This window comes from Anolis sagrei, chromosome 4, assembly GCF_037176765.1.
Source record: "Anolis sagrei isolate rAnoSag1 chromosome 4, rAnoSag1.mat, whole genome shotgun sequence".
NCBI lineage: Eukaryota > Metazoa > Chordata > Lepidosauria > Squamata > Dactyloidae > Anolis > Anolis sagrei.
Genome location: NC_090024.1, coordinates 173,617,072 through 173,637,970, shown reverse-complemented (window position 1 = coordinate 173,637,970; position 20,899 = coordinate 173,617,072). Strand labels below are relative to the sequence as shown.

Genomic DNA, 20,899 nt, shown 5'->3' with positions numbered 1-20,899 from the left:
GCCTCATTCCTGATTATTAAATTGCTACCTTGGTGGTGAGCGAGGCCAGGTGGAATAGTGGAGGCAGACTGTGAGCTTACTCAGTCATATTAAAAGCCTACGAGGTGATGGACGCAAGGCCCACAAAACCAACTTTGTTAATTAAATTAAACAAAGCATTGGCCCATGTTTAAGAGAGGCTTTTTGAACCCGATAGTGAGAGCAAGGCTGAGCAAATTGACTTTGAGTTGGGTTGCTGTGAGTTTTCTGGGATGCATGGCCATGATCCAGAAGCATTCTCTCCTGACGTTTCACCCACATCTATGGCAGGCATCCTGAGAGGCTGTGAGGTCTGTTGGAAACTAGGCAAGTGAGTTTTATATATCTGTGGAATTTCCAGGGCGGGAGAAAGAACTCTTGTCTGTTAGAGGCAAGTGTGAATGTTGCAATGGGCCTCCTTGATTATCATTGAATAGCCTTGCAGCTTCAAAGCCTGTATGGTTGCTGCCTGGGGGTCCATTGGTGCAGGTGTTAGCTGGCCCTGACTTATTTCATGTTATCTGTTTTTTTAGTGTTCCTCTTTACTTTCTGTCCGGATTTTAGAGTTTTTTTTAATACTGGTAGCCAGATTTTGTTCTTTTTCATGGTGTCCTCCTTTCTGTTGAAATTGTCCACATGCTTGTGGATTTCAATGGTTTTTCTGTGTAGTCTGACTTTTGAGTATTTCAAAAGAGTTGTTGTCCAACAGCAAGAACTGAGGGGGTAGTATTTTCATGAGAGAATTAAAGACCAAAGAGGCATATATCTTTAACAGAACATAAGAATAATTTTAAGAAGATTGGAATCCTGATTTCTTTACTTTTGAAGCTGTTAATTAAAGTGTGAGAGTTAAAGTGTGTGAGCTCTCATCAGAAAGGTTATTGTGTTGATGAAATGACCCACTGTAGCTACTAGCACAAAAAACAGCAGATAAGTTGGTAGCTTATTGACCCAAATATAAGTAAATCTAACTTTTGGACTATAAATGAATGCTTACTGGATAGTGAAGACAACAATGTCTAAAGAAAATGAGAGCTGTTTGGAATTATTATTATTATTATTATTATTATTATTATTATTAGACCTCACCTCTGAGGATGCTTGCCATAGATGCAGGTGAAACGTCAGGAGAAATGCCTCTAGAACATGGCCATATAGCCCGAAAAACCCACAAGAACTGAGTGATTCCAGCCATGAAAGCCTTCGACAATATATTATTATTATTATTATTATTATTATTATTATTATTATTATCTTTGTTTATACCCCGCCTTTCTCCCTGTGGGGACTCAAGGCGGCTAAAAATCCACACTGGACAAGTTTAAAAAGTGCTTTACTTACTTACTACTTAGGCGATCCCTCGTAGTCCGAGGATAATGGTCCTCCAAGTGTAGTATCCTGCGGGTGGGTCTGTAGGTGACTGTGGAGCCCTATTCTTGAACTGCATCTTCTCTCAAAGTGAGGGCATCAGTTTCCAGGTGGAAGGCAGTCCCGGTCGGGGTTGGCTTGACGCGCCTTCCTCTTGGCATGTTTCTCTCTTTCACCCTCTATTCGTACGTCTTCAAATTCTGCAGCACTGCTGGTCACAGCTGACCTCCAACTGGAGCGCTCCACAGCCAGGGCTTCCCAGTTCTCAGTGTCTATGCCAGAATTTTTAAGGTTGGCTTTGAGCCCATCTTTAATTTTCTTTTCCTGTCCACCAACATTCTGTTTTCCATTCTTGAGTTTGGAATAGAACAACTGCTTTGGCAGACGGTGGTCAGGCATCCGAACAACATGGCCAGTCCAGCAGAGTTGATGGTAGAGGACCATCACTTCAATGCTGGTGGTCTTTGCTTCCTCCAGCACACTGACATTTGTCTACTTGTCTTCCCAAGAGATTTACAGGATTTTCCGGAGGCAGTGCTGATGGAATCCTTCCAGGAGTTGCATGTGATGTCTGTAGACTGTCCACGTCCCGCAGGCGTATAGCAGGGTTGGGAGGACAATAGCTTTATAAACAAGCACCTTGGTATCCCTATGGATGTCCTGGTCCTCAAACACACTCTGCTTCATTCGGAAAAATGCTTTACTCACAGAGCTCAGGCGGTGTTGAATTTCAGTGTCAATGTTGACTTTTGTGGAGAGGTGGCTGCCAAGGGAGCAGAAATGGTCAACATAAAAAGTGCAGTGTAAAAGTTAAATAGTAACAGTGTGGGGAAAACAGAATTAAAATACATGGAATACACCAAAACACCCTTTACAGCTCATATCCCACCCCCAATCCCACCCAACCTCCCCAAGAAGATTTAGAAAGCCAAGAGGACCAAGAAATCTGGGGGGGGGGGGGAATTATAAAGAGCCAAAATTGTCAAGAGAGCAGTTTGAACCAGATGGTTACAATCAGTAACTGGAGGAGAATTTTGGGAGAAATGACCATATAATCCAGTTTAAAGTAGATAATCTTCATTCAGAACCTGGATGAACCCATATGTGTGATTTCACAGATCACCACTAGAAGAAACATGGTTACAGATGAGCAACCTTCCTTACCCTAGAGTAAGATGTGCTTTGGTACTTGCCATTTATTTAACCAGTGTCCTCCTCCTTGCTGGTTGAGCAGACATCACAGATGCAGCAGGTGACAGCCTCTTGCTTTCACAGAGCTCTACTGCTGTCAGGGAATGGCAGTGGCAACGTGGAGAATGGGCTTATGTGGTCTTGGACTGTCTCTGTACCAATGCAGGCTTGCAGTGGGTTCTGCCTGACTGGAGTATAATGCTCAGCTTAAGCAGACTTACCTTAAGTCTTTAGTCAGCTATGTTTTCCATGTTTTTCAGTCATTTATCCTGCATGCGCGGTCTTTAGGTTTGTTTAAAAATTCAAAACAGTATTCTTATAAACATTTCTTGCTTTGGCATAGGATTGTTTTGCCTATTTTGGATGGGTGCCTAAGAGTGTACAGACATTCCCTTTTCTTTATCCAATTATATATTTGTAGCAGTGAAGAAGGAGAAAATTTTACTCAGATAAAGTTTAGGGTAAAGGTAAAGGTCTTCCCCTGACATTAAGTCCTGCCGTGTCTAACTCTGGGAGTTGGTTCTCATCTCCATTTCTAAGCCGAAGAGCGTGCGTTGTCTGTAGCCCTCTGCAAGGTAACGTAGCCAGCATGACTACATGGAGCGTTGTTACCTTTCCTCCAGAGCGGTACCTATTGATATATTCACATTTGCATGTTTTTGAAATACTAGGTTGGCAGAAGCTGGGGCTTAACAGCAGGAGCTCACCCCACTCCCCGGATTTGAACTAGTGACCTTTCAGTCAGCAAATTCAGCAGCTCAGCCGTTTCAGCCACCGGGGACTCCATCAGATAAACTTTATTTGCATTTAATTCCTCTGATTTCCATTTAATTCCTCTGATCTCTGTTTTGTGTGTGTTTAGCCAACAACACTGGTTCTATACTGTATTAATTAGTTAATACAATCATGTGGTTTGGTCTACTGATTTAAATATTGTCAGGATGGGTCAATAATGAATTGCTATGAAATGTTTTGGCTCCCACAAGAACATTAAAGACAAATCAGTTTTCCCTATGCTGTCAAAACATCTGTCTTCCTCCATTAAATACATATACTCACAATGTTTTCCCAGGTTTGATGATGCCCTCAGTGAATTTACATTTCTTTTTCTTTCCTCAGTGTCGGAGCGCTTGTTGGCTTGTCAGTCGCAGCAGTTGTCCTGCTGGCTTTTATCATCATTGTATGTGTTCTCTGTTACTTGTTTATCAGCAGAAAGCCACGCAGAAAATTGGATGCAGGCTTAAGCTTACAGGCAACAGGTAAGACTCCCTCATTCAACAGAGACTATGCAGACATATTCAATAGAGCTAAGCTATCTTTCTATTTGGATTTTAATGTGTTCTGGTGTTATAACTCTGAAAACCTTCCTTAATTGAGAATAATTCTTTTGAGCCTATGAAATCAATGGGGTCGCCATAAGTTGACAAGTGACTTGAAGGCACTTACATATATTCAATAACAGAGGGTTGATGTAACAAGTCTAAAGAAAATTTGGTAAAAAGAAGGGTTCCGAGGATGCATAGCAAAAGGAGAACCAGATATTCTGCTCAACTCAATTTTGTTGCTCTATCAAAAACAAATGTGGCTTCAAAGTACCTAGAGCAACCTTCATTTTATTTCAGATAGTATGAATTTCATGATGCTATGGCCAAGGACTGGATTGTTACATCCTCAGGAATTTGGCTTGGGAAGCATAAAAATATGTTGAAAAATGTATATTAAATATCACTTTGAGAGTTTCTGGAGCAAAAATATTGAGATCTTAAATATTATGTGAACAATCTAATTTACAGTGACAAAGACTGATACTTACCTTAACAAGGTAACAATGTTACTTATATGGACTAAAATGCTGGGAAATAGACTTCAAATTGCCACTTAGCCATGGAAACCCACTGGGAGTCCTTAGGCAAGTCACATTCTCAACCCTAGAGGAAGTCAAGGGCAAATCCCCTCTGAACAAATCCTGCCAAGAAAAACTCTTCAGTAGTTTAAGGCCCACAACAAAAAAAATTGCATTCTGTGGCGGAATGTAAATCACGCATAGTTCACGTCTTTACCAATCTATACACTGTCTTTCTAGAGAAAAGATATGCCACGTAGATGACCAGTAAAGAATAAGCTGTTTACTCTTTGGGTTGCTGTAAATTTTTCGGGCTGTATGGCCATGCTCCAGAAGGATTCTCTTCTGACATTTCACCTCAATCTATGGCAGGCATCCTCAGAGATTGTGAGGTCATTCCAACCATGAAAGTCTTCGACAACACATGCAGAACAACATATATACAGTAATGTGAATAGTTGCATTGACTCACACAATGTCCTTTGAGAGAGATTTGAATGTTCCTTGGGTGTCCATGTGGAGAATCTTCTTCCAGCAGCTCAGAAGCAGGAAATATACTGATATGTCTTGGCAAGCTTCTGCACAGAAAACCTAAAATGTAACTGTTGCCAAAACTCCCTGGCTCAGCTAGCATCCCAGGCAAGCCCAACCAATCAGCTTCATGCTTTGCATTTTTCAGTCAACACACTCACCAACTGATTTTTACATGCTCCGACACACTGTTCTGCTTATTGATATTTTTTTAAGTTGGGTGCTTCTGAACATCTTCTAGAAATTTATAACTGACCTAGTATTTTAGGCTGATCCAGATTTATAAAATCATCTACACATTTATTTAGAAGCAAAATCCATGGAATTCAATGGGAATTACTCTCATGCAATGAATATGTGATTGTAGTATTCTTTTTCAACATTTGAAAGGTATATTTTACCTGTGTTCATATACTTCATAGCATTAGGAAATGGGAACCAGTGTTTGACACTAGGTGAAAAAACTGAACTACTTTAAATGATGTCCTAAGGAACAACAGATTTCATACTCCATCTTGAGAATTACAACGATATGGATGAGAGTGGGCAGATCCCCGAATTCTTAGGCCCAAATCCAGTTCCTGGTTCCAATAGAGTAAATTAACTAAATACATTTCTGAATAGTACGCCAACATTTTCTAATCTGCCATTTGATTCAGTGGCTATACTTTAGTTGGGGTTAGTGATTGGATTTATGCCTAAATTTAGCCATAATCTACAAATTGATAAAATCTCCACTTAGTGACTGGTGAGTCCAAAAGGTATGTCGCACACTCTCCAGTGTTTCACACTTGGGATACTTGTAGCTAAGGGATATGAAAGTGTGGCAAAAATTACTGAGGAGGAACACACAAGCTAAAAGAGACTAAAGTGTATATCTTTTGTAGTGTTCTGAAAAAGAACTTGCTAAGTTAATGAGAAGCAAACGACTTTTGCACTTTGGATTTAGTTTACAGAGTTGAAGTGAGCAAAGGACAAAGAGGAAAACTGAGAGGAGGGAGGAGAAACTTGAACATTTTAAAAACAGTTGAAAAAGTGGGAAGACAGAGGATTGATTGAGACAATTCCTGTTAAATTAAGACAGTTGAAGGGTGTGATGTTGGATCCAAGAAGAGTACAGTTACATCATGAATCTGATCCCTCAAATACAAGAAAATGGCCCTAATCCTAGGTTCCTCTGTCAGAAGCATGCATATTCGTGTTGTCAATCAGTTTTGTTTGTTGTGGCTTCAGTTGTAAACTAACGACAATCATTGACTTTCAGCAATGTTCTGGATTGGGTTAGCCCAGTGGTTCTCAACCTTCCCAATGTCGCGACCCCTTAGTACAGTTCCTCACGTTGTGGTGACCCCCAACCATAACATTTTCATTGCAACTTCGTAACTGTAATTTTGCTACCGTTATGAATCGTAATGTAAATATCTGATATGCAAGATGTATTTTCAAATCCCAAATACCCAATATGCCCAAATTTGAATACTCGTGGGGTTGTGAGGGGGATTGATTTTGTCATTTGGGAGCTGTAGTGGCTGGGATTTATAGTTCACCTACAATCAAAGAGCATTCTGAACACCACCAATGATGACATTGAACCAAATTTGGTACACAGAACTCCCATGACCAAGAGAAAATACTGGGAGTATCTGGTGGACACTGACCTTGAATTTTTGGAGTTGTAGTTCACCTACATCCAGAGAGCACTGTGGACTCACACAGTGATGGATCTGGACCAAACTTGGCACAAATACTCAATATGCTGAAATGTGAACACTGGAGGAGTTTGAGAAAAATAGACCTTAACATTTGGGAGTTGTAGTTGCTGGGATTTATAGTTCACCTACAATGAAATAACATTCTGAACACCAACAACGATAGAATTGGACCAAACTTCCCACACAGAACCCATGACCAACAGAAAATACTATGTTTTCTGATGGTCTTTGGCGACCCCTCTGACACCCTCTCGCGACCCCCACAGGGGTCCCGACCCCCAGGTTGAGAAACACTGGGTTAGCCCTTCTTTTGTGCAACATATAAGCCTTTCCTGATTGTTCAGTTACAGGAGATTCAAAAAGTTTCCTTGGATATTTCTGCATCCTAACAAAATGGTAATAAATTGCATTTTATTATGGAAGCCAAAAGCAAGCCCTTTCTAACCCTCCTTGATATTTACCCTCAACCAAGTTGTAGAAGCATGAAATCATTAGCTTAAATACAAGGATATGAAAAACTAATTTTCAATGCATTTCTATAACCTACATATCTGTATCCCTCCTTGTTTAAACCACGTTCTGAAATCCTGTTTTTTTCTTTGCATGTTGAATTTTGAGCATATTTTCCATATACATATTCCAAAATATATGTCTTTATTTTCTAAAAGATACATTTGTACAAATTGTAGCTTATTTTCTAAAATCCTTTGGGGAGTATCTTTGGCCAACCTCCTATTGAGCCTTCATGTTGGAGCTTGAAAGAAAAGTCTATGGTCTCAGCAGTTAGGAAAGAACTGTTGCATCCAAGAAATAGGTTTGCTTGGAGCCGAAATAGGCTTGGTTGGAGTTTTCCCCTCCCAATGACAATGACAGCAGTTTTATCTGATACTACTCTGTAATCTGAGGGGCCGTGGCGGCATAGTGGGTTAAACCACTAAGCTGCAGAACTTGCTGATTGGAAGGTTGGCAGTTCGAATCCACAAGATAGGGCGAGCTCCCACTGTTAGCCTCAGTTTCTGCCAACCTAGAAGTTTGAAAACATGCAAATGTGAGTAAATCAATAGGTACCGCTTCAACAGGAAAGTAACAGCACTCCATGCAGTCATGCCAGCCACATGACCTAGGAGGCATCTATGGACAACTCTGGCTCTTCGACCTAGAAATAGAGATGAGCACCACCCCCAGAGTCAGACTCAACTAGACTTAATGTCCAGGGGAAACCTTTACCTTCCTCTGTAATCCTAGAAAATGTGAAATAGCTAGCAACAGTGTAGCTCTCTATTCATTTTAACCTTCATGTTTTTGACATGTATGCATAATTTTTTTGCATATTAAATATTCCACAGGCCTCACAAATAAAGACACATTTAAGAGCCATGCTGTCTCATTCAACAAAATCTCAGAAGGATGTGAATTGGGTAATTTTAGTGATAATCTTGCATATTTTCCAACCCTATTTGTAAATTATGCAAAGAAAAGACATTATTTCTAAAATGAAAAATGTACTGATCTAAATAAAGAGGTGCAAAAAGGTTTTTGCATGCAGTCTGCAAGCAGACATCAAAAGAAAGGGTTGTACCTAATTTTAATTAGAAAGAAACTATCATTCTAGTTTCCCCCTAAAGGTGAAGCTCTTTCTGACAAAAACAAAAAACATCATTTAATTAATAGCTCCTAATGGGACATTGACCAGTGATGCCAGGAACTGAAGTCTATTGATTAAAAGATTCTCAATCCCAGTGTCTTGTGTTTTTTTTATCACACTTACTTTGTACCAAGTCAAAGCACCTGTTCTATGAATTTATGTAACTTGACTATATTTCCTTCTAAATAAGAAAAGCTACACCTACCATTAGCTCTTTCTGAATAATTATTTTGATATTTTTCGAATGGGTAAAAGCAAAAATATTAGTTGCCGAGTTTTGTTTTTAACAACACAATTATTATTATCAGAAAATGTGGAAAACATACAACCAGTTGAGCACATGTGATATCTGGGGAACATTTAAACCACGGGTGGGAGAGCTTTGGGGCTCCGTGTATTCTTGGATTCTGTTCCCAAAAGAAAGAGCTAGCACAACAAATGGTAACTGACTTCAGAGGCTGTATGGCACAAGTAGTTTTATTAATGTTTTAAATGCACAGTTTTATTTGCAGAAGGAACTAGTAATTTCAAAGTTGTCTTCCTCTTTTTTATGCCTTTGTTTAGTCTGTGCTGTTCAAGATCTTCTGCCCTTAAGTAACAAAACTTGTTGTTGGTTTTTTTTTTGCATTTTTCCATGCTAAGGGCTTATGCAATTGATTTGCCTCTGAATGCATTGGTCCCTAACATCCTTGCACTTTAACATCAGGCTTATCTGGAAAAATGCAGCATTTAATTCAATGCAACTTACCTTCTCCAACTTCAAATGGATGCACAAAACTGCAGATAATTTCAAACTATTGAAATGAAGGACTTCTTATCCAAGAATACCATAAAGTCATGCTGGAGGACTTAGAAAATGCCTATGGAGGATGTATTGTGCCGGATGTGAATAAATGAAACAGTGCATAATGGTCCCACTGTTATGGAGGTTGTACTGCATAGATATTTCAGGCTGTTGCTTCATATATTTCTTGGATCTATAACCAATAAATATGATTCTTGGATGTTACTCATCCACCAGCTATGTTTATTATATTTTCAAAATCACTCCTTTTATGATCTACTTTACATTATTTGACCATAAAGTTAGAGATGGCCGTAAGAATAGGCGATTTTCTTTGGTACCTTCAAGTCATGTCCCACCTATGACAACTATAAGGTGAACCTATCACAATATTTTTGGCATGATTTGTTTAGAGGGTGTTGGTTTTCCTTTCCCTCTGAACCTGAGAATGTGACTTGCCCAAATGGGATTACAGGGGCAAACAGGGATTCAAACTTTGGTTTTCCAAAATTGTAATTCAGCATTCAAAATACTATATCACAGTACCTCAGCAACCTTTCTCAGGGATCTGCTTTCCTGATTTGGGATGGGGAAAGAAGGGGGACAATATTTTCTCTCTCTTCTCCATTTGTCTATCCCAGTGGTTCCCAACATTTTTTGACCAGGGACCACTTGACCAGGGACCACTCTCCAACATTAGTACCAAAAGGGTTATAGAATCATAGAATCAAAGAGTTGGAAGAAACCTCATGGGCCATCCAGTCCAACCCCCTGCCAAGAAGCAGGAATATTGCATTCAAAACACCCCCGACAGATGGCCATCCAGCCTCTGCTTAAAAGCTTCCAAAGAAGGAACCTCCACCACACTCCGGGGCAGAGAGTTCCACTGCTGAACGGCTCTCACAGTCAGGAAGTTCTTCCTAATGTTCAGATGGAATCTCCTCTCTTGTAGTTTGAAGCCATTGTTCCGCGTCCTAGTCTCCAAGGAAGCAGAAAACAAGCTTGCTCCCTCCTCCCTGTGGCTTCCTCTCACATATTTATACATGGCTATCATATCTCCTCTCAGCCTTCTCTTCTTCAGGCTAAACATGCCCAGTTCCCTAAGCCGCTCCTCATAGGGCTTGTTCTCCAGACCCTTGATCATTTTAGTCGCCCTCCTCTGGACACATTCCAGCTTGTCAATATCTCTCTTGAATTGTGGTGCCCAGAATTGGACACAATATTCCAGATGTGGTCTAACCAAAGCAGAATAGAGGGGTAGCATTACTTCCTTAGATCTAGACACTATGCTCCTATTGATGCATGAATCAGTTTTTGGTCAACTTTCGATTCAGTTTGGTTATTTGGGGTGCTAATTCAGAAAATTGCATTGGATAGACCACATCAGCTCTAGTTTCTGATACAGAATATATGCCATGGACAGAGACAGGGAAGGAGTGACAGGCGGTGCAAAAGCAGTGGAAATAAAATAAATAAAGAGGAAGGAGGCTTGCAGATCAGATTATCATTCTCACGGCCCACTGGTGGTCTGTGGCTCACAGGTTAAGAACCACTGAACTATCCCAACCAGATAGAAAATCCCAACAGAAATTAACCTTTTTATTAATCTTGTCCTGGCTCATCCCAGTCACCTGTCAGTTTATGGTATCCCTCAATTTCATAGGGTTTTGCTTTGCAAGGAATACTCAAAATATGGTTTTGCCAATTCCTTCTTCTGAATTTTATCACTTTTTATTTTTATATGCATATTCATGTTTATTTTCAAGTGTAAAAGCACAGGAGCCATGTTAGGAAGAGGAAAAGGTGGAGGGGGAAGCTAGCCACGTTTAATTTTTCGACTTTTGCTAATTTAATTTACAAGTTCCAGTTATTTCCACTTTATCTTTACTGCCTGTTAAGCAAAAGAGCCCTAAAACACTGCTAACCATTAATATAAAGGCTGTCAACAGTAGACAGGAAGGAAATAAAGGTATTGATTTCTGTTGGGGTGGGGAGGAGCAAAGATTGTTAATTACAGATATAATTATATGAATTTTCAAGCACAGCAAATGTGCCAGTTGAAGGAACTGTAGTCCAAGTCATATAAAATAATTTGCAGTTTCATCTGCTGAAAATGACCTGAGAATGATCACTCAGTTGCATATTTAGTAACTATAGCAACCTGGTTTGAAACATACTGTATATCAATAGGGATTTATCTTAATCCTTAACTTGATAGAAAATCTTTTACTCTTAAATACTATACATATCTCCTCTGACACCTCATTTATTGAGATGATCTTACTGCAATGAAAGCGTACCTTTACACTACTATGTTTCAACGTAACGATACAACCTTTGCAGTCAAACTGACATTTTGAATTCCTCTTAGTTATTAATTCAAGATTTATTTATGAGGTTGCTTTATCATAATTATGTAGCTGTTAATTTAATCAGGGAGTAGACACCAGTGCTTTGAATGAATATTCTCCTCTTTAGTATAAATAGCAAAGCATTTTAAATAGTTTGCTTGGTATGAATCATAAATAAAACTTTGTATGTCATGAAAGTGAGAGTGAGAACTGGAAAAAAGTAAGGTTCACTCTGCCCTTCCAGTCTAACTCGGTGAGAGTAAATCCAAACACTTCCAGTTGTTGCTGAGTTTCAACTCCCATATTAGTGGTAATATGCCATATTAGCCGGGACTGGTGGGAGTTGGAGTTCAGCAATATCTTAAACATTACTGATTTTCCATCCCTGCCCAAACTACTGGAGTACTTTTCCTCAGACCTGGTAACATATATTTTAGAAGCTAAGATTTAGGGAGTTGGCATTACAGCTGTCTTTCTACAATTGTGGGTTAAGCATTCACATATTCTGGGTTGTTGTAGGTTTTTTCGGGCTATATGGCCATTCTCATATTCGATTCTTTGTGAAGTGCTTTATTTGTAGCTGTTGCCTTAAATGCAACCAAAATAAACATTTGTAGATCCTTCAGCATGATTTTGTGGTCAGTTTCTGCTGGACTTATTTCTGAGGGACCTAAAAATGCCTTTATTAACATCCAAAAAATAGCAAGCCTGAATACTATGAAGACTCCTGATCCAGCTTGATTTAGAAAACTTAGCAGATTAGTCTTGGTTAATAGTTGGAGAGGAGTCCAGATGCTGTAGGAAGGCAGCAACCTCTGAATACACCTTGCCACAAAAACTTAGGGTGGGATTGCCATACGTTGAAGATAACTTGGAAGCATGTAGCAACAAGAGTGGACTTTGTAGCCTCTTTCTTCATCTCCCAACAACCAGTTTCCAAAGGTCTATCAAAATGAAAAGACTTACCAGAAGAATATGAGAGGGGGGTGGGGGCTTTCTGACCACTTCAAGAAGAGAATTTTACAGCCTTGTAAACATAGGTGACCTTTCCAAAATGGGATTACCCCACTTTGAATATTGAAGTGATGTTGTGCATTCTATCATCTCATTCTGGTGTGTATATAGACTAAACCTTATTCAGCGTGTTACTGGCATATAACAGCATGCCAGTCTGTCCCCATGTAGGTACAGTTGCCAAAAGCCACAGTGAAGTAGTGGCATACTGTCTCCTGTGTTTTTAACTGGGCCAATTAATATAAAGTAGAACTGGTTATATATGGATGTTGGTTATATTATATGCCCTGTCTTTTTTATTTGGTTTATGTATGTGTTATGATTTAATTTTGTTGCCACTTTGAGTCCTTTTGGAGAGGGGGCGGGATATAAATAAAGTTATTAAATTAAATTAGAAATATTATCTCAGGTTAAAAAAATAGCATTTGTGATTTTTTTTAATTTATATGTGTGCCTTCCCCGCTTTTGCGGGTCCCCTTAATCCTGCCAAATGTGAAGAGTCTACTGTATATAGATCCTTGAGTGTGGGTTATTGATATTATGCCAACATGTTTATAACAATCTGCCACCTGAGGCAATTGTCTATGCATCTCCTAAAACGGACTGCAGTTGCAGTTCATGAAAGTTTATGCCAAAGGGAAAAAATGAGTGTCGCTTTGTCACTTTTACTGCAATGGAGTAATATTCACCCCCCCCCCACACACTTTGTGACTTGTAATTGGAAAGGCATGTTTTTTTAAAGTGTTTTTTTTGTTTTGTTTTATGTTTCAGATGAAGAAACTAGGAGGAATTCTTTATGTTAAAGAAAGGTATGTACAGACCAGTTCCTCAAACAAATAAGTACAATGCTCTTTGTATATGTCTCCTATTTTCCTCTTTGCACGTCAGACTCCTTTTCCATTTGAGATCAGGAGCTATGAGATCAGGAATGAAATTCTATGAGACTTCATCTGCTGCAAAAGAAAGATTACAAACCATTCTACACCGCTTGCTGTGAAATAATTAATACATTCCGCTTCTGATAATGGTTGTAACACTTAAGTGGTACTTTGGTGTCGTTGTAATATTACATGTATGCCTACTCAGCACAGTCCTTTTAACACCCCTATAAGCTGGGTCAGTATTATTAGCACTGTATTGTAATGAGAAAATGGGTGCTGTGATGATTATTTTATTATGTTATTTATTCATTTGGCTTATACCTTGCCTTTCTCATTGCACAGGACCCAAGGTGGCTTAACTTATCTAAGTGTTAGGAAAAACTACTCTAAAATATAGCAGATCATTTAAAAACAAACAGGATACAACAGTTGAACACCAGGTCATTAGTGAGCAAAGCTGAAGTGCCGTGCGATGTGGCTGTAAAGAAGTCAGAGCTTAGGAGGCAAACACGCAGAGTCCAATCACAAAATGTTTATTTACAATAATAAAGAACTAACTACATTTCTTCATGGTAAAGAACTAGGTCTGAGCTCTCTAACACCCATCTCTTCTAAGGTTTTGAAGAGAGGGAAAAACACCAAGCACTGCATCTCTCCTGATACACGCAAAGAGAGATCTCAAAGCACACAGCACATACTCTCCATACTAAAATGTAAGAAGGCAGAAGTCAGATTCAAAAAAGGCTTGTAGTAGAAAAGTATCCATTTAAAATAATCAATCAGAATGAGAACAGTTAGAGAGAAAAGATCATTCGGAGAGGCCCTTCTCTCCTGCCTTCTTCGAAGGTGCAACTTGTGGGGATGAGGGAGAGCGCCTTCTCTGTGGTGGCCCCCTGACTCTGGAACTTGCTCCCTAAGGATATTAGGAAAGCCCCCTCACTGGCAGTCTTTAGGAGGAGCTTGAAAATGTGGTTATTCCAATGTGCCTTCCCTGAATGACGATTAATGATTCCCTGATCTGACCAATTCTCTGCAAATGTCATCTGAAGCACTTTATTCTACCTTTTGGGGCAATTAACCCTACCCTACCCTCTAATAACCCCTATTCAGACTCATTTCACTGCTGTCACACCCAGTGTTTTAAATTTTTAATCTACTAGATTTGGCCCTGCCCGTAGTGTTGGATTCTTATGTTTTTAAATGTTGTGTCTTATTGTTGATATGTTATTTATAAATGGTTTTGTTTTACTTTATTACTGTGTTGGTTATACTGTTATGTTGTTTTGTTGGGCTTGGCCTCATGTAAGCCGCCCCGAGTCCCCTTGGGGAGATGGTGGTGGGGTATAAATAAAGTATTATAACTATTATTATATATTTCAAACTGTCATTCAGGAGACATGAGGGAAGGGAAACCCTTAGACTATTCTAATTCTAACTAACTTCTCATTGAGGACTGCAGACTTGAGCAGTGTGGGGTTGAATTCCAACACTAAGGACATTCTGTTTTGTGCCATTTGAGTTCTAGGATCACTGTTTTTTTAGAGGTTTTTGAGGAAAAAGTGAGGGTTGTGATTTTTTCAATTACAAAAAAGAGAAAAGAAATCTTATCTCATTCTCAGAGCAAGACCATATGGTATATACACATATGCTATATACACATAGGCAATTGATTGTGATGAATATTAAGCTAGAGAGGCCTTTTCTCTCATCCAGCATGCCTCTTCTCAACTTCTTATTTTGTCCTTTAATAGGTCACTCCTTTATACCAGGGTTGGACATCTTCATTGTGAGTGTCTCAAGCAATGCTCATTCAAATGCCATTTCTGTGCCCAGAAAGATTGCTGCTACCACTGTTCTCTTTCAGATAAGAAGAAAAAGAAGAATTGGATCTTTTTGCAGCAATGCTACCTTTCAGTGGCATTCATTGTTGCAGCAGCAGCAGGAAGTGCTGAGGAATGGAAAATACACAGGGAAGCAACACGTTGCTGTGAGCAATGTGTTGTCCACTCCTGCTTTATATCAAATTAGAGAATTTCCAATTGGCACTGAAAGTGTCAAGCTTTATTATGGAGGCCACAATTTGAACCTTTTCATGAAAATAACTCTGGCAAAAAAAATCTGTAGCCCCTTCAGTTAGGAAGATAGTGTTTCCTTAGAAAGAAGCTTATGTTAAGAGGTTTAGCATTGTTCTGCTCCCTCAATCCTGTTTGTGTGCCATTATAGTGTTGTAGGGAAGGAAGGGAAGATAAGAAGTCACATTGAAAAGATCAACACGTTGAGTGCATCAGAGCAGAGGTGAATCAGCAGAAGCATTCAGTCTTTAAAAGGAATCTATGTGATAAATACTGATTTATGTGAATAAAGGAAATAACATTTATTGTAATGAAAGCTCTGGTCTTCTCGCTCGGCAAGAGATATTTCAAGAAAGGAATCACAGATCAATGGGGATTTAGAATTAAAGGAAAAATAACAAAACAAATCCTAGGAGAATTTATTTTTTAAAAAAATCTGTAGCTGGTCTATTTTTCATGCTTCAGACAATAAATGGAATATACCATTTTGAGTCTCATGATTTTGGATGACACAAAGTAGAGTACATGGGTTTTTAGTCCAACAGCACATAGAGGTCAGCAATAATGTATTTTCAGAATTGTGAACCACACACTAGGTACACTAGATGGGGGATTTAAGAAGCTATTCTAAAAAAAAAAATCCCTCAACTTTGCCTTGTTCAATGACCTCACAGTATGTCAGGAGAACAGTTACTGTGGTGCTGTCCAGTGCTGATATGTTCTGGCACTGCAATCTATCTGCCTCATCTAGGATGGATCGTGTTACTCCTGCCATAATAAAGCATATTCCCTTGGAAGCAAGGGCTAATTATGGCAAACAAATGAAGTAAAGTGTAGAGCAGGCATGGGCAAAGTTGGGGCTTCCAGATGTTTTGGACTTCAACTCCCACCATCTCTAACAGCCTCAGGCCCCATCCTTTCCCCCCTCAGCTGCAAAGGAAAGGGCCTGAGTGTTGCACTCCAGAACAGGAAAAGCCCTCTGACTTTAAAACACACCACACATTGAGAAACAAATCCTTTTTTATTGAAGCTTAATAAAATAGCCAGTAGAAAAAAATGCTTGTAAGAAATTAGGAAAGTTCCAAGAAACAAAAGGTCAGTAAAATGCAGTAACTCAAAGTAATGTCCATAAAAGATATAAAAGCAATCCAAGGCAGTATATATCCAATAGGAATCAACAGGATGCAAAGACAATCCAAACGCTGCTAATCAACACCAAAAGGCTAGAAACATCCACAGGAACAAGACCCCTTAAACAGGATTTACATGGCATGTGAACTTGATTTCCAAATGATGCCTGATCTAACAGGTTTTCCCTTGAAGCAAACCTTATATCCCAAAACCCAGAAACTGGCTTCGTTTCCCCCCTCCTTTGGCCCTTATCTGATGAAGCCTTTCGGAGCGACGTAAATCTTGAGTTTGTTGTCAGTCCTGGTTAAACTCCAGCCGCCTGTTTTTCAACTCCCTTTCTGGCTGCTCATTAAAATTTCCAGGCATCAGATAGTTTTCCAAACTCAAATCTTGAGAGCTCACAGAAAGAGGGAGTAAACCATCATCCCTATGTCCAGCAGGAATATTCTCATGAGAAACTGCCCTTTGCACTGGGCCTCTCTGCCATTGTCTGCATGAAAATCATTGACCAAACCATCTCCATCTTGCACTTCAGCCTCGGCACCATCATTTCCCTCAGCATTGCCCACATCATCAGAAGCATCATGATCCTGGAACACAAACACAGGCTGATTCCCAACACTGAGGCTGTTAGGAATGGTGGGAGTTGAAGTCCAAAACACCTGGCGGCTCCAACTTTGCCCATGCCTGGTGTAGATTATCAGACAAGAACTTGGAAAACCCAAGTTCTAGTTCTCATTGGGTCACCTTGGGTTAGTAATTTGATCTCAGTCTGGTCTACATTATAACAATACAGTGAAGAGAAGATGGCCTAGTATGCCACTTTGAACTCATTGGAGGAAAGACAGGAAATAATAATAATAATAATAATAATAATAATAATAATAATGTATTTCTAATACGCACCTCTCTCCCCAAAGGGACTCAGGGTGGCCTGACTACATAAGTACTTTAAAGCAAAGCCAGTGGAGTGATGACTCCTAGTTCTCATCACAAGATTATTAATTTTTATCTGTTATATATAAGACAGACTGCAATTCTATCCTAGGGCATTATTGATCTATCCTGCTAGGCCGAAAGGCAGAGGGCATCCTCCTTCTTCAGCTACTATCTATCCATGGCTTGATAGTACAGGCAACAGAGAAGAATTGATTTAAACTCAAAGAACAAAGAGATACAGCCCTATCATACTTAGGTCTTGGAGGCCTCCTCTCCATCCTGCCACTGGTGAGCAAAAAGAGACTATAGAGAGCAGCCTGCATCTACTGGATTTAATCCCTTCCAGACCAGCTAAGTGCAGTTGATAGGAGCTGAAAGCTTAGACACCTAGAGAGATTTTGGGAAATTGATGGAAGTCAAATGTGATAAAATAAATAAATATGTTGGAAAATGTATTATAACAGTGCTCTCTGTTTATTTTTTAGATAAAAATTGCATCCTTGAAAAGGCACCAGCATTCAGCCTCCAAAGCCCTACAGAAACAAATGAATTCAGAACTGAAATCCTGAAGAGTGAAAATTCAGTGCAAGAAACCGAGAGTTCCTTGAAATGTGTTTTAAGGCCACTGTGATCACAGTTAAATGCTAAGAAGCCAAGCAGAACGTGTATCCAGGGATATAAAATCATGATTGTAATCATCCATGCATCATTGTAGGCCCTGATCCAGGGACCCTTTAGCCTTTCTGGAGGCAAATATTGCCTTGTACAGTTGGCCGTCCGTATCTATGGATTCCACGTCCATGGCTTCAACCCTTCACAACTAGAAATTATCCCCCCCCCCCAAAAAAACCCAAAACGCTTTTAAGCTGATGTTAATGTGATTTTAATTCACTATGTGTTTCAATTGGCAATCACGTCCTTAACTGCATAATGTGTCTGTTTGTTGCTGTGTTTTAATCTATTGTTCCCTGCCTTAACCCATTAGAAGAGGTTTGTGAAAAATTGTTGTTGTTGATGATGATGATGATGATGACAATAATGATAATAATGTTGCAGTGGCCCTGTTTACAAGGGTTGAAAAGTGGTACTTGTGTCTTTCAAAGTTTGCACTGTTTTGGTTTCATACACACACACATACGTTTGAGGACAGTAGTTCACTTTTATCAATCTATATTCATTACAGGAAAAGCATTTTGTATTAAGCAGAGATGTGCAACTCAAATCAGTCTGAGGGCCCACTTTTCTATTTTTTCCAAGGTTAGTACAAGTGAAATACATCATTGCATTATCCACATATAGTCTTTTTTTTTTCTCCAACTGTACCAATTCATGCTTTAAGACTTTTCTCCTGTTGGTGTTTTATTATTTTTCACCAATGAAGACTTCCATGAATGCTTTGTGTTCATTGTCTCCTCTTACCTCGTTTTGGCTTATAGCATCTACCATATTTACTCGATTCTAATGCGCCATTGAATGTAATGCGCGCCCCAATTTTCAAAACCCTGGAACAAAGAAACAAAAAAAATTGCTGGCGAATGTAATGCGCAACAGTAAAAATTCACTCTTTGTAATTTGGCCAAAAAAGGTGTGCATTACAGTTTGTTTATGTATGTATGTATGTATGTATTTATTTATTTGTGTATTTATTTATTTATTTATTTATTTATAGTATTTATATTTTGATCTTCTCAGCCCAGAGGGGACTCGGGGAGAATCACAAAACAGACATATATGGCAAACATTCAATGCCGTTTGTATACACAGACAAGACAGACAAATGTACATAGAAAGAGGTATATATAGGCTTTTCCCCATCCTCGGCATCTCAGAGGCTTGTGCTCGGTTCCAGCCACCGTGTGTGTGTGTGTGTGTGCTGTTGCTCCATCTCCCTGCCAAAGAGCTTTTTTGTTCATAAACTTCCTTCTTTTTTTGTCGGATCACTAGCATTTTTCCTTTAGGGCTGCTTTAAAATACCTCCCCTGCTTTCAAGCGGTACCTATTTATCTACTCACATTCTTTTTTTGCTTTGGAATTGCTAGGTTGGTGGAAGCTGGGCTAAAGGCCAGGAGCTCAAGCTGACCCAGGCTTCTAACTTTAGCCCGGTCCTACAATGCTAAAGTTACTGCCTGCTTAGAATCCCGTCTTTAAAAACCAAAGTGTTAGGATACCAAATTTTCCAGCAATTGAAAGGAAAACCAGAGAAATACGTAACCCTTTCCTCAAGGAGCTTGGGAGTCCCCATTGGCTTTTTTAGCAGCTGTATGACATTATTGGTTCATGTTTAACTTGTTGTCCATGGGGACTCCCAAGATTTTTTTCACATGTACTGCTATCAAGCCAGGCATCCCCCATTCTGTATCTTTGCATGTCATTTTTTTCTGCCTTAGTGGAGTATCTTGCATTTGTCCTTGTTGGATTTCATTGTGTTAGTTTTGGCCCATCTCTCTAATCTGTTAAGATCGTTTTGAATTCTGCTCCTGTCTTCTGCTCCTTGAACTAGGAAACAGCCTGGTACTTTGTCCGTTTGATCCAGAATCACCTCAATAGTGCAATGTTTCTGGAATTGCCTTCACATAAAATTATGTTTTCAGTTCTTATTTACCCATGCAGCAGGTTTGACATGATAAAATATTTCAAAATGAGGATGAGATATGATCTAATTATTTTCTTCAAAATATCCCAAGGCTTTCTATTTTTATATCAGAAAACATACAGGTGATAATACCAAAAAGAGCCAACAAATCTAAAAGTTCTTATTTTTCCACCCATACTTAACTAAATCTTATGAAACTGAGTGACTGAAATCTGTCATGATAAGTGAAAGTGTGAACATTTATGGTTGCTCATTAGCTTTTTGTGGTGGTATCTTTTGTCCTCAATGTTGGAAATGTCTCTCATCTAAACAAAAGCATGACAGCCTGATGATTTAAGAAAAACTGGATGAATTTGCACTTGGGGGCAAATCTTAAAATCTCTGTACTGTTGGAATTGCTGTGTCTGTTCCTAATGGTGCAAAACATGCAAACAACTGCCTGTCATTCCAAATAGACAACGTGTATTAATCACACCCCTACAATCAATGACTTGGAGGCTGTAATGTTATTCAAGTGCCCTGCTTTTTCCAGCCTAATTTGTATTGGCAGCCAGTTCAAGAATGGCCTTTGTGCGACAGCATTTCTATACTACTGCTGTAATATGCAACATTCAGTTCTATCTTGTAATTACATGACAGGATCAGTTCAGAAAACATTAAAATCATTATTTCTGTGGTTTCAGAAATTTTTTTTTGTCTTTTTCAAATGGAAGAAACCTGGCATTTCTCAAGAGTGACAAGTGGGTCTAAAAATGGAAAATCTTCCTTTTCAAACAATAGCTTCTAGTTAGCTTGACATGTGAAGTCAATTTGATTCAACAAATAT

At 39.2% G+C, this 20,899-nt stretch overlaps 2 protein-coding genes across 3 annotated transcripts in view; both read left to right on the top strand.

Annotated features, from left to right (window-relative positions):
• The window catches only part of SHISAL2A (shisa like 2A), a 29,652-nt gene extending 8,893 nt beyond the window's left edge, over positions 1 to 20,759 (top strand). Inside the window, exons 2-5 of one of the 2 annotated variants that reach the window (XM_060773518.2) lie at positions 3,697 to 3,836; positions 13,229 to 13,266; positions 15,090 to 15,124; positions 17,966 to 20,759. In XM_060773518.2, the coding sequence (XP_060629501.2) occupies positions 3,697 to 3,836; positions 13,229 to 13,260 (172 nt within the window). In that variant the 3' untranslated portion in view covers positions 13,261 to 13,266; positions 15,090 to 15,124; positions 17,966 to 20,759. The remainder of the gene's footprint in view (positions 1 to 3,696; positions 3,837 to 13,228; positions 13,267 to 15,089; positions 15,125 to 17,965) is intronic. The other variant, XM_060773517.2, reaches the window with a different exon arrangement.
• The window catches only part of ZYG11B (zyg-11 family member B, cell cycle regulator), a 92,858-nt gene continuing 80,026 nt past the window's right edge, over positions 8,068 to 20,899 (top strand). Inside the window, exon 1 of the mRNA XM_060773516.2 lies at positions 8,068 to 8,071. The gene's annotated coding sequence lies outside the window, so the exon portion shown is untranslated. The remainder of the gene's footprint in view (positions 8,072 to 20,899) is intronic.